A 13339-nucleotide genomic window follows, 5' to 3' on the forward strand; every position below is an offset into this window, starting at 1 on the left:
ATAATCACTGTCTGGAATTCATTGTATTATATTGTTAGGAATGATAATTCATGTTAAATGTTATTGGGAATTACTCTCTCTCTCTCTCTCTCTCTCTCTATATATATATATCTCCCTCTCTCTCTCTCTCCCCCTTTCTCTCTCTCTCTCTCTCTCTCTCTCTGTATGGTTCACCCTTTCTCTAATTTCACTCTCACTTTGCTTTGTTTATAACCATGAAATGAATATACATGTATTTAGTAAAACTATTGGTTGTTGTTTAGAATTAGAATATGAACTGTATGTGAAGATGAGATTATACAGTAAGAGGAATTTGTAATATTGGTTGTAAGTTTGTTAGAGCTATTAGTACAGACTGCAGACTAAGACTATTTGCCAGTGCTGTGAATATTGTAAGGAGTTATAAGTTGTTGAAGATGTATCTTTTCAAGCTCAGCAATCTCGCTGAAAAAGATAGTATTAGATCAAAGTGATGCAGATGACTATTGGAAAATACATGAGCTATAGTTAAGGAAGAGTTATAAGTTTATTCAGTATTAATGTGAAGTCCTGAGACAAGAAGTAACTTGTGAATTTAGGGATTAGTGAAGGCTGAGAGTAGAATTACATTCTAAGGGTCTATGTGCACAGTGGATCCTCAGTCTTGGAGCGTAAAGAGTAGAAAGCTTATTAGGCAATAGTATAGGGATGATTATGCCAACATTCTTGTATTAGGTCTATATATGTGATTTCTTGAAAGAGACGCTAAGTGAAGAGTTATATGATTAGAAGCTAAAGTAGATTGACTGATACCGCAATGTTATAGACATTTGATAAGGGTTAAGTTATTTATTAGTAGCCAAGTTATGATTATGAGATCGATGAAGAGTTGCACTTTTACATAAAGCATGGAAGTAAGGATAGTTTCGTTTAGAGATAGTAAAGTAATGAAACTAACCAGATGATGTTCTTAGTGATATAGTAAGAGAACACGGAGAGCTAATGAATTCAATGTATGCGAACAGGTAGATTTATTTGTGTTTAATACTTGAAGAGTATTATGCCATTTGATCGTATATATGTTATTGTAAGAAAAGACTGTTATTGTAGAAGATTAAGTAATAAAGACTTTGTTTTGCCATGCATCCTAGTCAACACCTTTCTTATTTTGTCTTCCTTTAATAGGTATGCCCCCTCCCTCGGGGTGTGGGCGCTACATAAGAAAAGAAGAGATTGATTATATCTCAAGATGAAAGGCACATTTCACAATCAATGGAAGTTCTTTCAATAGACCCCAGTATTCTTCTCTACATACAGTATCTGTCCCGATATCGCTCTCTTTGATAGTTTTATAGACATACTCAAGGAGCATTTGACAAACAAAATTGAGGCAACAAAGAATAGAAGATATGTTCTAACAGCAAACAGTCTCTTAGTATTCTGTGCACATGTTATAAAACAAGGTACATTTGTAAATGTATGTCTTTGAGAAAATGCAGCTTTGAAGGAAATTCTGTTCCAGAAACATTATCAACTTCTGTTTTTAGCAATCAATTATTATTATTACAAATTTCCACTCGGGACATTTTCCCAAAGCTTGAAATTGCGTCTTCAACAAAAGTGAACTACAATTGTTTAATGACTCCATATCTTATTTTCCTACTTGTATCATGTTTAGTTTCTGCTATGAAGTTCTATTCTTTCAATTCTAGGTTAGTTCATTTGATATTATATATAAATGTAAATCCTTTCTTCAAATTAATTCAAAACAAAGGTTTAAAGTATCTAATGATGCTTGAAATACACTGTACATGCATCAAGAAATTAGAAATTCAGTCCATTTCTACATAAAATTCAAGTAATATACCACAACCTTGTATATATCGTCCCTATTTTCACAAAGTGACGGTAGTGAGGAAAATCGTAACGCAAAGTGAATGCAATTTTTTTTCACTACCGTCACTTCGTGAAAAACAGCGACGATATTTATATGTGAAATAAACTGTACTTTCCTAATGGTCCTTGGGTCCATATTTGCTTTCTATACATGTGCAAAGAAACAATAATATAAGTTTTTTGTTATACAGTCAAACCTGTTTTAGTGCCCCCCTGTCTACAAAGACCACATTTTTTGTTTCCCTTGAAAATTGTTTCTCACTAAAACATGTACTAAAGGAACCTGTCTACAAAGGCCACTTTGCATGTTTCCCTTGGGCGGTTGCTAGACAGGTTTGACTGTACCTTTAAAAAAACGTATGGTTTTGAAGAAAACAAAATTCAGCCTCCAATATTGTAAATTATATTCATATTGTTAGCAGCTTGCATTGTACAAGTATTGCTATAGTGCCACTAGCTTTACAACTACTTATTGAAATGCTAAATCCTTTAAAACTTTCCCATAAAAGAATTGGCTGACATAGAAGGCATTCCCAAGAAAGAGCTAATACCCCCTCTCGGTTTGCCACTGATGCAAATACAGTATTATTTAAGCACACAAGCATAAATTCATCCCTCCTCATGAGAGCTAAAGAGGTTCATCACTTGAGACACAGTTTCTGATAGCTTCAAACTCCAATTAAATACCTGCAAAATACATTCACTGTTAGCTTAGATAGCTGCCATCTACAAGATTATCAGAGGAGAGCTTTCCAGCTTTTCAGAAATGGATCCAGGCAACAAAAGATGAGCTCAGACACATACACGCACATGTACTTCTAATCCTCCTCTGATACTACTCCATACCAGTGAGTTATCCATGATAATTCCTTGTCCATACAGCTAACTCTCGTGATGAGACCTTACACAATGGTCCTACTACAAATGAACTTCTTAATCCAGTCCTTCCCTTCTTGGGCCACTCATACCATTACCAGGCATCTCTGCTTCGCGGTAGGCGGACCATGAATGAAGTTCCATTGCTATTCGTTGCGCCCTCCTGAACAATAGGGGGCCTGCCTCCGCAACAGTTGTGGGCTTTGATACACTGTATGAGCCACTTCTCATGAATAGGGCTACTTTTTGTATAGAGGTTCATTCAAGTACTGTCAACTTCAAGAAAAAGTACCTTTCAGGATAACTGACCAACTTATACACTACAAAATGACTACCTGTATATTCAATCAATAATTATTCAACATCTTTTGGGCTGATGAAGCATCCGTTCCATGTGTTTGTAATATCAAGATGACCTGTAATTGTGTAAATCAAAAACTTTATTTTGTTTGATGAAAAAAGAGACTATTGTAATCAAATTCAGTGAAACACATTTTCTGAAGTGCACTGAAAAGGTTGAATGCATATTTCTTAAGAGGAATATTAAATGAACTATCGTCCAGGTGTTACTGCATATCACATATATTGGGAAAATGCAACAATTAAGTCAGAGTGACAGTGAAGAACTTCTAAAGCACGAAATGTACATGTAATCATCTGTATACTTCCTTCTGTTATTGAGGGAAAGCTCTGAGTAAAAAGTTGTTATGCTGAATCTCTTACAAAAGTACTGAATGGGAATCCTTAGAAAAATATATGTTTGCTTGGTCAGATGACTTCTTGATGCGTCAGATTCTAAACTAAAACTGACACCATTCTAACACTTCTCGTTTCTTCTTCAGTCAAGCCGCCTTGTCAGAGGCTTCTGGACATTAGGTTACTTTAAAGAAGCCCCGGCCAAGCACTTGTGATGTGATTTTAACACCCCAAGACAATACAGGGTTTTTCTGCCAGTTATGTTTGAGAATGATGTACATGTGAAATATATATGCCAAAGTTATTACTGCTACATGTATTGAGGCCATGCCTAATATAGTGCAATATTAAAGTACATTCATTTGTTTTTTGTGTGTGTTTAAAAACCTTGTAAAACACAAATTTCTGTGTTTGCAAACACCACTTCAAGACTTTTTTGTCAAGCTACTTCACATAGGACTAATCCATTACACTGGGTCTGGGGTTCAGTTGCACAGTTGGGTGAATTTTAATTTAAGAAGACACATGTATGTGACGAAGAAAGCCAAGATATAATTATAAATTTCTATTTTGTTGTTTTTGTTAATTTTTGTTCTTTGTAACACAGTAGTGTTTATGACATAAGTCATTTGTATCAGAATATTTTCACTGTGTCCTAAACCATATTTACAATGCTGCCATCTGTTGACAATTTACCATACATTCTTCAGGGTTTATCTGTGATGCCAAATGTGAGAATGTGTGCAGTGGTACATCAATAACTAAACATGCCCAATATGTCTTAGTTTTTCCACACATATTCCAACACACATCTAACATGTATTATCTAGTGTTCTCAAAGGCTACTGTATATAGGGGAAAGTTCTGAACAATGCTCATGATCAAAAAACCACTGGTAAAATACAAATTTCTCAGAAAATGTTGAGAATGCCATTGCCAGAAATATTATTGACATTTATCTTTTTGGAATGTTAAAATAATGTTAAATAAATTACCACTTATTTTTGTTCCAATACCGAGTGGATCACGAAAACCAAAATTCAGCAAGTGTATTCTCTCAACCACAAATATTTCCAGAGAAGGCCATAAAACAAAAAAAAATCTTGGAATTGAGTATTATTTGGATAGGATCAACTTTGTACTTTAGCTACTAAATAGTTGAAATTTATCCAATGAGGCCATCTGGAAGTGTAGGTTTAACGTGTCACTGAATCACCTTCTTCAATAAACCTTTCTTTACATTTAATAATCAACCATTGTCTCATTTGTCTGTCACTCTGAGAAAAGGGGTCTTTCCTTTTCCAAGAATTTGCAAGTAACATCTCGTCTGCAGTCTTTAATATTCTGATGGCATCGAGCCCCTTTCTGCAGTCCAGTACATGTACTCCTATTCTGTATCTCAGACCGCTGATCATTACATCCTTGTCTTGAAACAAAACATTGGTCATCTTCACAAATATACCTTTCCATCTCCTAATTGCTTAGTAACTGAAAAAAAAGTTGATAAAAAAACAGATTTCTCTGCTAATATTAAATGGGTTTTATAAAAAAGATTCTCAAATTCTCCTCAAAACGAGCATCCAAGGTCACAACGTACATGTACATATACTGAAGAAAAGATCTGTACATGTATGTATGACAAAGTCTACATCTACTTTCTATTCTATTTGTGTTTTGTGTACAGACAAAGAACAAACACAGAAACACAAACCAGTAAAAATATAAAAGCATTTTAAAGACACGTACACTGTTCACAGATAAAGACAAGAACACAAACACATGCACACAGACACAGAAAATATAACAATATCAAGTAATTCTTACCCTTATCAAAGAGGGGTTCTGCAGAAGACGGTACCTTCTTGATGTGGTCAGGTTTGGGGTACAGAGGTCCGCACTCCTGAGGCCAGAAAGGGCCATCCACTGAAAGAATCACTCCGTTCTTATCCACATACTTTCCGTCTCCAATCTTCTTGAGCATCCCTTTGCCTTTCCTCATCGCTTCCTTGAACCCTGCGCTCGTGAAGCGATGGAAGGTCTTCCGTCTAATCTCCGCAATAGTTCTATCCTCTTCCGCGTCTGTATCCCCACCTTTATCATCCGCGATTCTTTGCCTTTCTCTGGTCAGCGCGACACCCGCACTTCGAGTTCGAGGCCTTGCCGAATTACGAGACGATGCATCTCTCTCCTCTTGAGTCCTGTGGTTGCCGTTGACATCCAGGTACCCGGCGCTGCTTTCGCTGCCGCAGTCGTTGTACTGGTTGTTGTAGATCTGGCGTTCGAACCACGTGGGGCTGTTGGGGTCGTCGAAGTAGGTGAAGGGGGAGTTGACGTCGTTCCAGGGGAATTTCTCTTTGAGAGATGGCAAGGCTTGGGCATGGCTATCACACTCCTCTAGGGACAGGGATCTGCAGAAACAAAACAGTGTTGCAAAAAATGAACTGAGAAAGTGAAAATTATGCGAAAAAATGGCATATAATTACATATTTTGAAAAGTAGTTTCAAACAATTTCTTTGCTGTTGTAGGTTCTAATGATGCCGAATAGTTGACCAAGGAAAATTTTCCTTGGCTGTTCATGTTTTTGTTCAAACGACCATCAAAGTGACTTTTTCTATTGTGTACCCTGATTGTAAAACAACCCATATATAATGTGTACTTGATTACTATTTTGGCGTTACATTTGCTTGTGCCTCGCCTTTCTTTATTTTCTTATTGTTTATCCTTGATTTGTTACTCTCTTATTTGTCCTTATGCTATCTTTAATCAGTCTTCTGAGTGCATCAGTTGGTTGGGCGGAGGGACCTTTACATTAACAGTGATTAAGTTTGCTCTCTTCTTCCCTGGCCGCCATCTTTTGCACTCAGAATATTGCTACAAAACTTTGTATTTGCATAGTTTTTGTCATTCTAATTTTGTAATTACCATGATTATATTGTTTTATTGTTATATTTCTTGAAAGTGCCAAATAAATAATACAATACAATACAGTATTTTTCAGGAGATATTGAGCAAAAACCCTACTGAACACTTAAGGGATAGTTCCAGATGCACAATTTGTACAGTGTTGGCCTTTTCTTTGCTTATCACAAGAAAACTTTGCATAAAAATGAAACAAACAAACAATTCCAACATATAGTGCATAATAAAATAATTGCAACTTTAAAGGGGTACATGAAAAATCAATTATTTTGAAATGGAAATGTGAAGTCCAATCCAGATTTTCCCCATTCTTCCTATTTTTCCCTAAGTTTTAAGTTTTTACCCAAACTAATTGTTTGTGAGTCAATCTTTTAGCCAGGATTACAATGATTAATTCAGTTTGTTCTAGCACCATGGCCACCTCTTTATAATAGAAGAATATATTTATATTTTTAGCCAGCTTCCTTCAATAAGGAAGATTTGAACACAAAACAATATACATGTATATATCACTTTTTCTCTTCTTCTTTCTTCTTCTGCTGCTGTTTTCTGAGACGAGCTTTATGTTTATTTTTCCTCATCCTCTCCAGGGGCGGAGTCTCCAGAGCATCTCTGACTCTCCTCTCCAACTCCTTCTCAATCTGCTCCTGGATGTTCTGCTTCCATACAACTGGTTCTGAATCATAAACAAACCACACAAAGGATTATTGATATGATCACACAGTCAAATAAAAGTCACAAAATGAGGAAAATTTAACACAGAGTATTGTAAATCGACATCAAGTAAAATTGTCTGAACATTTGCGAAGCTTTTATCAACTCTTTGCCAAAGGAACCAGGTTGTTTGTGTACTAAGCACTACCTTTGGAGGGTTAAATAATTCTAGTGTGAAATTCAACTCTTTAAAAATCAAATAAATCAATTCAAATCACAACAGAAAACAATTTAACTTCATTCCACAGACATCAAACAAAAAAGCTTGACACTTGCAGAGGCCTTCACAAAAGATTGAAATTTAAACTAAAAACTGCAACCTGGACCCTCTATGCAAAAATATGGGCGTAAAGTCCTGCAAACATCCACCTTCTGGTATTGAGACCATTTTCATTCAAATTGCGAACATAGCTTTGTGGCAGTGTTCATCAAACTTACTGGAAAGGTCTCCTATAATGGTGACAAATTCATCCCAAGAGTGGAAGTTACTGCATGTATGGTCAGCAGCCATATCAGCTGTATCAGCTGTATCAGTTCTGGAACAACCTGATCAAGGAACTACAGTCAATCCGGTCTACAGCGACCGCCCAAAGGAAACACAAAAAGTGGTCTTTGTAGACAGGTTCCTTTAGTACATGTTTCAATGAGAAACCATTTTCAAGGGAAACAAAAAATGTGGTCCTTGTAGACAGGTGGTTACTAAAGCAGGTTTGACTGTAGCTGGTGTGCTGCGGAAATCTATTTGGAAGATCTGTTTTGCTCAGCTGTGAAGTCTCAAATATTGTATTCAGTCATATATCTGATGACAAAAAGTTGTATCTAACAGATACAAGATACTGCAATAGTTTGAAGAATAATTATTCCATCTTGTAGTTGTACACTGTAATCCCCTTGATAATTCACAACAATATCCTGATGCGATCAGACTATGGAATTAACTCCCTCCCACCGAGTATAGTCAACAGCACGTCCTTTAATAGTGATCTTCAAGCAGGGGGTGCAACAAATGTTCTGTTTTTTAGCCCCACATAGTATCAACGTGTAGTGAGATTTTTACTTGCACTATTCATCTGGGCACTCGACAAGCACAAGTACTATAATACGCCAACGCCGGTCTGTACTTAACCGGAAGAAGAAGAAGAAGAAACCAAAACAACACTGACAGCATTAAAATCAGATGCAAGGCAAATATATTACTCCGACAATCTAGAAGGCGGCCAACTGCAAAGTTGAGAGAGGTGTTTCCTGATGATGTTGATGGTATCGGGTCCATCAAATGTTAAAGGTCCATGTAAATGTATGTCCTATCAAGATATATTACAGACCTAGCTAGCACAACAAACACATTATACCCACAGGTAATATTGTAGCTATTTCATCACAAACTGCACTCCTTCGCAAAAGACTTCACTGAACATATATGATGATCAAGTCACTCTGGATTCAAACTCAAAGCAATGAAAACAAGATTAAAGAACACGTCTAGAAGTACTTGAACAATAAGGGATTCATACAGAATCCTTCCAGGACAGGCCGATGTCACAAAACAGATAACTGCACAAACTACATGAACGTCCATCAATGCTGAAATCGGTCACACATTTCAACAGTTATAAAACCAAAGACATCATCTTCCTTTGCAGATCTCCTTCTGGTCGTAACATAACCGCAACTGTTTGTTTCAAAACTCTCAACCCCCCTTCTACACGAACACTGCAAGTCAAGCCACTGTTGACATGTCTACAAGTAATGTTTACCTTCTGGATCTAGAGAATGATACAATGTTTCAGAGGAGACAGAAGCCACATTGATGGTCAGTCAAGTAAGTGTCAATATTAGAACAGGTCATGGAAAGAATAGAGGTTAAGGGAAGAAAAGAGGTTTCGATTCTTAAATTGTGTGAGCTGTGACTGTTCAGTGTATACATTCTGTTTGGAAAGAGATTAGCAGTAGAGATAAAATGGATTCAATGTTGGATTAGACCAGCCCTGGACCATTCCTAAACCAAGGCAGAAGAATGTGAAGGGATAGATATAATGGCTAAGGTATACACTGTCACATTCATCAAACTTCTTTAAACTCTAGTAGCCTGATGGTATAAGAACTGCTGCTGGGCTTACGCCATGAGCGTCCCTGGACGGTGTATGCGATCTATATTAGTTTACACTATTATTATTATTATTTCTGGGCCAAATTATATGCATTTCCAAGGACAATGAGACTGAGTGCCTGGAGTAAATAGACAGCTATATATGCCAGTTGTGCTCTCCTATATGTATGGAATAGAGCATATTATGCACTGCAAGACTGATTTAAAGTGATTTTAATCATATTGTAACTGAGACAATAGAAAAGATTTGTTAACTAGCTTGGATGACCTTAATATAACTACAAACTCAATAATTTTATGTTATACAAAATTGAGAAAAGAAAGACAGAGGGGTACAACCTGTTCTAAAAAAAAAAGAATTGGTACATAAAAAGCCTGAGAAAATTAGACTCACAATTGAAATCAGTGAAACCACCTCACCCCCCCCCCCCAAAAAAAAAAGAAAGAAGAAGATTGGTATACAATGATGAAAAGGGACAGATATCTCAACAGCGCCATCTACAGTTTACAATTTGCAAAGGCATCAGTAGTTGATGACAACAGAACATAGCAGGGAGGAACAAGATAAAAGGAGATTTGAATAAAAGTCATGTGTATGTTTACTACTTTATCACAATGATGTAAATAATGATTATTCAATACCCAGGAATCAGAGCATCTAACATACAAGCAGCTCATCACAGTAATATTTCTGAAGGTGAAAGATGATAAAGACATTCCAAGGACAAAACAGCCAAAATTCAAGGACCAAATTAGGAATCTGCTTTGAGATGAAATACAGTAACAGAGCAGGGAAAGACTATGGGAGGGGGTGCCCCCCCCCCCCCCCCGCCCCCCAAAAACAAAACAAAACAAGACATGAAGTTGGTTTACCTTTATCTTTCATGAGCAACTCCTTCTTCTTGTTGGACAGTTGTTCTATTTCATCTTTCAAGGATGTTGTACTTCTGCAGGAGTAGGGTCTTTCTTTAGCTGCTCAAAACAAAAGAAAATACACGCACAAATACCAGAAAATTTGTTAACATCTAATACAACTGATATAAATTCATATAATTTTTTTTTAATTCAAGGCGTTTCCATGCTTCCAAGTCAGGAAATGTTACTTCTGTATTAGTGCACATAAAGAAAATATGTATGAGCATACTTGTGATAACTAGTATAAAAGACTGCTTATATAACCTTAACAGAAAATATTTTGTCTTACTACTAGTTCAGGCCTATATGACCAACATGTAAAGCTATGGTCACAAATCAGAGCAGCGACCGACCGATCAGTAGTCTGCTCGGTCGCTGCTGGAATTAAGCATCGCCTAGCACTTAGGCCAGTGCCCGGGCGGCGGCCGCCCAGGCACCGAGCGTATTTTGGGCAGCGAGTGAAAAATGAGCAGGCGCCGCCCAAATTTTAACTCCGTGCTAAAACTTCAGCGGCGACCGAGCGATGCCCTAAAAACGAGCGGTGCCTGGGCGGCCGCCGCTCGGTGGCCGGGCAGCCGACGGGCAGAATTGGTTAAAAACTCGCCGCTCGGGCCGCCGAGCAGGCTACTTTTGGGTAATGTGACCATAGCATAAGAGCTGGTGAGTTTTGCTCTGCCTCTGATGCAATCATATCAAAACAGTACACACTAGCTTCAACAAAAATCCAACTGTTCTACTGAAATCTGTTCATCTTCAATGAGAAGACATGCAACATTTTAAACAATTCTACACAATGTTTGTCAGTATGGGTTTCAAGGACTAAAGAGTACCAAAAGATTATGAAGTTTTCTGATTGAAAAGCATAAGCACACAGGTGCATCATTTTAGGTGTCCACATTTCCACAAGCATTAAAAAGGAAATAAAAATGACTACCTGTACATGGTTTTGAAACAGCTTCCTTTCCTCTGCTCTGTATCATCTCCCCTGCTATACTATCACTCAGCTCTTCTGTCACTCCACTGCTCATCCTATCTCCTACTTCTCCATCCCCTCCTCCTCCTCCTCCTCTCTCATCTTCCTTCATCTCAGGAAGATTATGTAGATCACTTTCTCATACTCAACAATGCAATAAGTGCATCATATATGATTTTTGTTCTCATCTCCCTTTGGCTCAAATTTATATTACATGCAGATTATCAGACTATAAGATGACATGGTATACATTTGTACCACTAGAATTCAGTAGCTTTGGACGTCCACCATGTTATTAATACTGTCCATTAAAATTCACTTTTGTAATCATTTCAAAAGAACATCATGGAATGAAAGCCCAATTGGTGACAATAAATAATTATAGCATGTGTGCAAGTTTGCTGTAATGAATTCTTTGATCGATCACTTTTTGGTATAAACATTTGATCTTTGATGACATGGGCAGGTTTGCATGAAAGCATTCATACAGCTCCTGATGGATGACTCCTAAAAGAAGAAGGAGAAGAAAATGTTGGGCAATCATTACAAAAACATAAGCCTGATGTACATGTAGTTAAAATACCTGTAAATGTTTTAAAAAATGAAACAATTTAAAGTAATTTAATCTGTATTTAAAGACCACACTGATATCGAATTCGAAATCATCAAAAAGGTTTGCAATATTCAATTTAATCACAATTTTAGTTGAATGAATAAAACATAAGAAATTAAAATCTCTGTTTTTTTTCTTAAAAGTATAAATAACCTGTATCGCTCGTGATACAGGTTGAATATAATCATGAGCAATCATGTGACTGAAAATTATTTAATTTCATGATTTTCTTTAAAAACAAAAATGCCCAATAATGAAATTTGAATAAGAAAATTGGAGAATGTTTAGTAAGGGATAATTAATGTTTATTTTCAATCAAAATTATAGTAATTCTACTTGCACAAAAATATGAATAACTCTCTGACCATTGAAGTCATCATACACTGTAAAAACTTCAAAAGAAATTATATGAGATTGTTTCCACCTCCTATCATTTACATAAATTCTTGTTGCCGAGGAAATTTAGGACCGATTTTTCAACAGGTATTTCCAAAACATAGATACATGTCTGACTATTACCTTTCCAGGATAAGCTGCAGTTAATCTCTTATACAGGTTTGTTCTTGATGGCTGGATACATAATATAGATGGTGGTTACATCTCCTCTGATGATAGGATTTGTTGATCTCCAAAATCTGTAGATTAAGATGAAAATAGAAAAGAAAAATGATAAACCAATTAAAAATAAAATACAGTACTGTCTTCTAAGAAATATTGTCCAACTTCCATGTACATACATGTGTATGCAGAGCTGGGTTTAGCAATTATAAGCCTTGACCCTCCCCCCCCCCCCCCCGGGAAATATCGGCCGGGACGATTTTCAAATTTAAGCTTACTTAATTTCAAATTGATTTCAAATTTGGCCCCCCCCCCAAGAAATCCTGCATCCGCGCCTGCATTGGTCGAACAATAAACAGCAGAATTATGCATAACAAAGAAGTAGTGCACAATGACAAATATACATTACACTGTTTGTGATCACAAACAGATGAAAATAAAAAAGGAGTTTTATGCATTTATCCTTGAACGGAAAGCTGATAAATAATACATGAGTGAGTTTCAATACATCCGGAAGCAAGCTAGGCTATGATAAGATGATAATTCGAAGTTCGCAAATAGCAGTTGGTATTTGAGGACAATGGGGGTTGATAGACTCGATATCAAATGTTCCACCACATGGAATACAATCTTCCAGCATTTCTAAACAACAATACCAGCCATCATCATGTTCCAACTTTGAATGGGTGCTCTAAGGGCTTATAAAGCAAATCAAATTGCATGTTGATATTGAGTCATCAGAAAAACTATGTGCTGAATGCGCCGCTTCGCACAAGATCATGTGTACACCTATATGAGTGGCATTATATTTCAATAAGCAATACTGTAAATCAGAACAGCAAACAGAATGTTGGAATTTAGTACATTGCATGCAAATATACATACTTGGTTGCTAAGCAACACTATGCATGTATGCTTTCTCTCAGTGTACTGGCAACCAATCCTACCAGGATGGGTGAAATGTGTGCAGTATTTATACATTGTAAAGGCTACATGCATATAGTACAGCTCATGAAAAAAAAACCTCTGAAATATTACAATACAATTAAATTAAAAAACATACACCACAAGTAAATGTAGTACATATAA

General features: G+C 36.6%; 1 protein-coding gene across 9 annotated transcripts in view; it reads right to left on the reverse strand.

Annotated features, from left to right (window-relative positions):
• LOC580601 (cytosolic carboxypeptidase 2) overlaps positions 1 to 13339 on the reverse strand; it is a 65053-nt gene that overhangs the window by 42795 nt on the left and 8919 nt on the right. For 5 of the 9 annotated variants that reach the window (XM_030973690.1, XM_030973689.1, XM_030973687.1 and 2 more), the window contains exons 2-6: positions 12212 to 12327; positions 11047 to 11586; positions 10065 to 10166; positions 6881 to 7043; positions 5272 to 5855 (exon numbers count right to left, since the gene is read on the reverse strand). In XM_030973690.1, the coding sequence (XP_030829550.1) occupies positions 5272 to 5855; positions 6881 to 7043; positions 10065 to 10166; positions 11047 to 11191 (994 nt within the window). In that variant the 5' untranslated portion in view covers positions 11192 to 11586; positions 12212 to 12327. Of the gene's footprint in view, positions 1 to 2562; positions 2913 to 5271; positions 5856 to 6880; positions 7044 to 7519; positions 7697 to 10064; positions 10167 to 11046; positions 11587 to 12211; positions 12328 to 13339 lie in introns of those variants that run through there. The other 4 variants (XM_030973688.1, XM_030973691.1, XM_030973695.1 and 1 more) reach the window with 4 other exon arrangements.

This window comes from Strongylocentrotus purpuratus, unplaced genomic scaffold (assembly GCF_000002235.5).
Source record: "Strongylocentrotus purpuratus isolate Spur 01 unplaced genomic scaffold, Spur_5.0 spur5_scaffold_7, whole genome shotgun sequence".
NCBI lineage: Eukaryota > Metazoa > Echinodermata > Echinoidea > Camarodonta > Strongylocentrotidae > Strongylocentrotus > Strongylocentrotus purpuratus.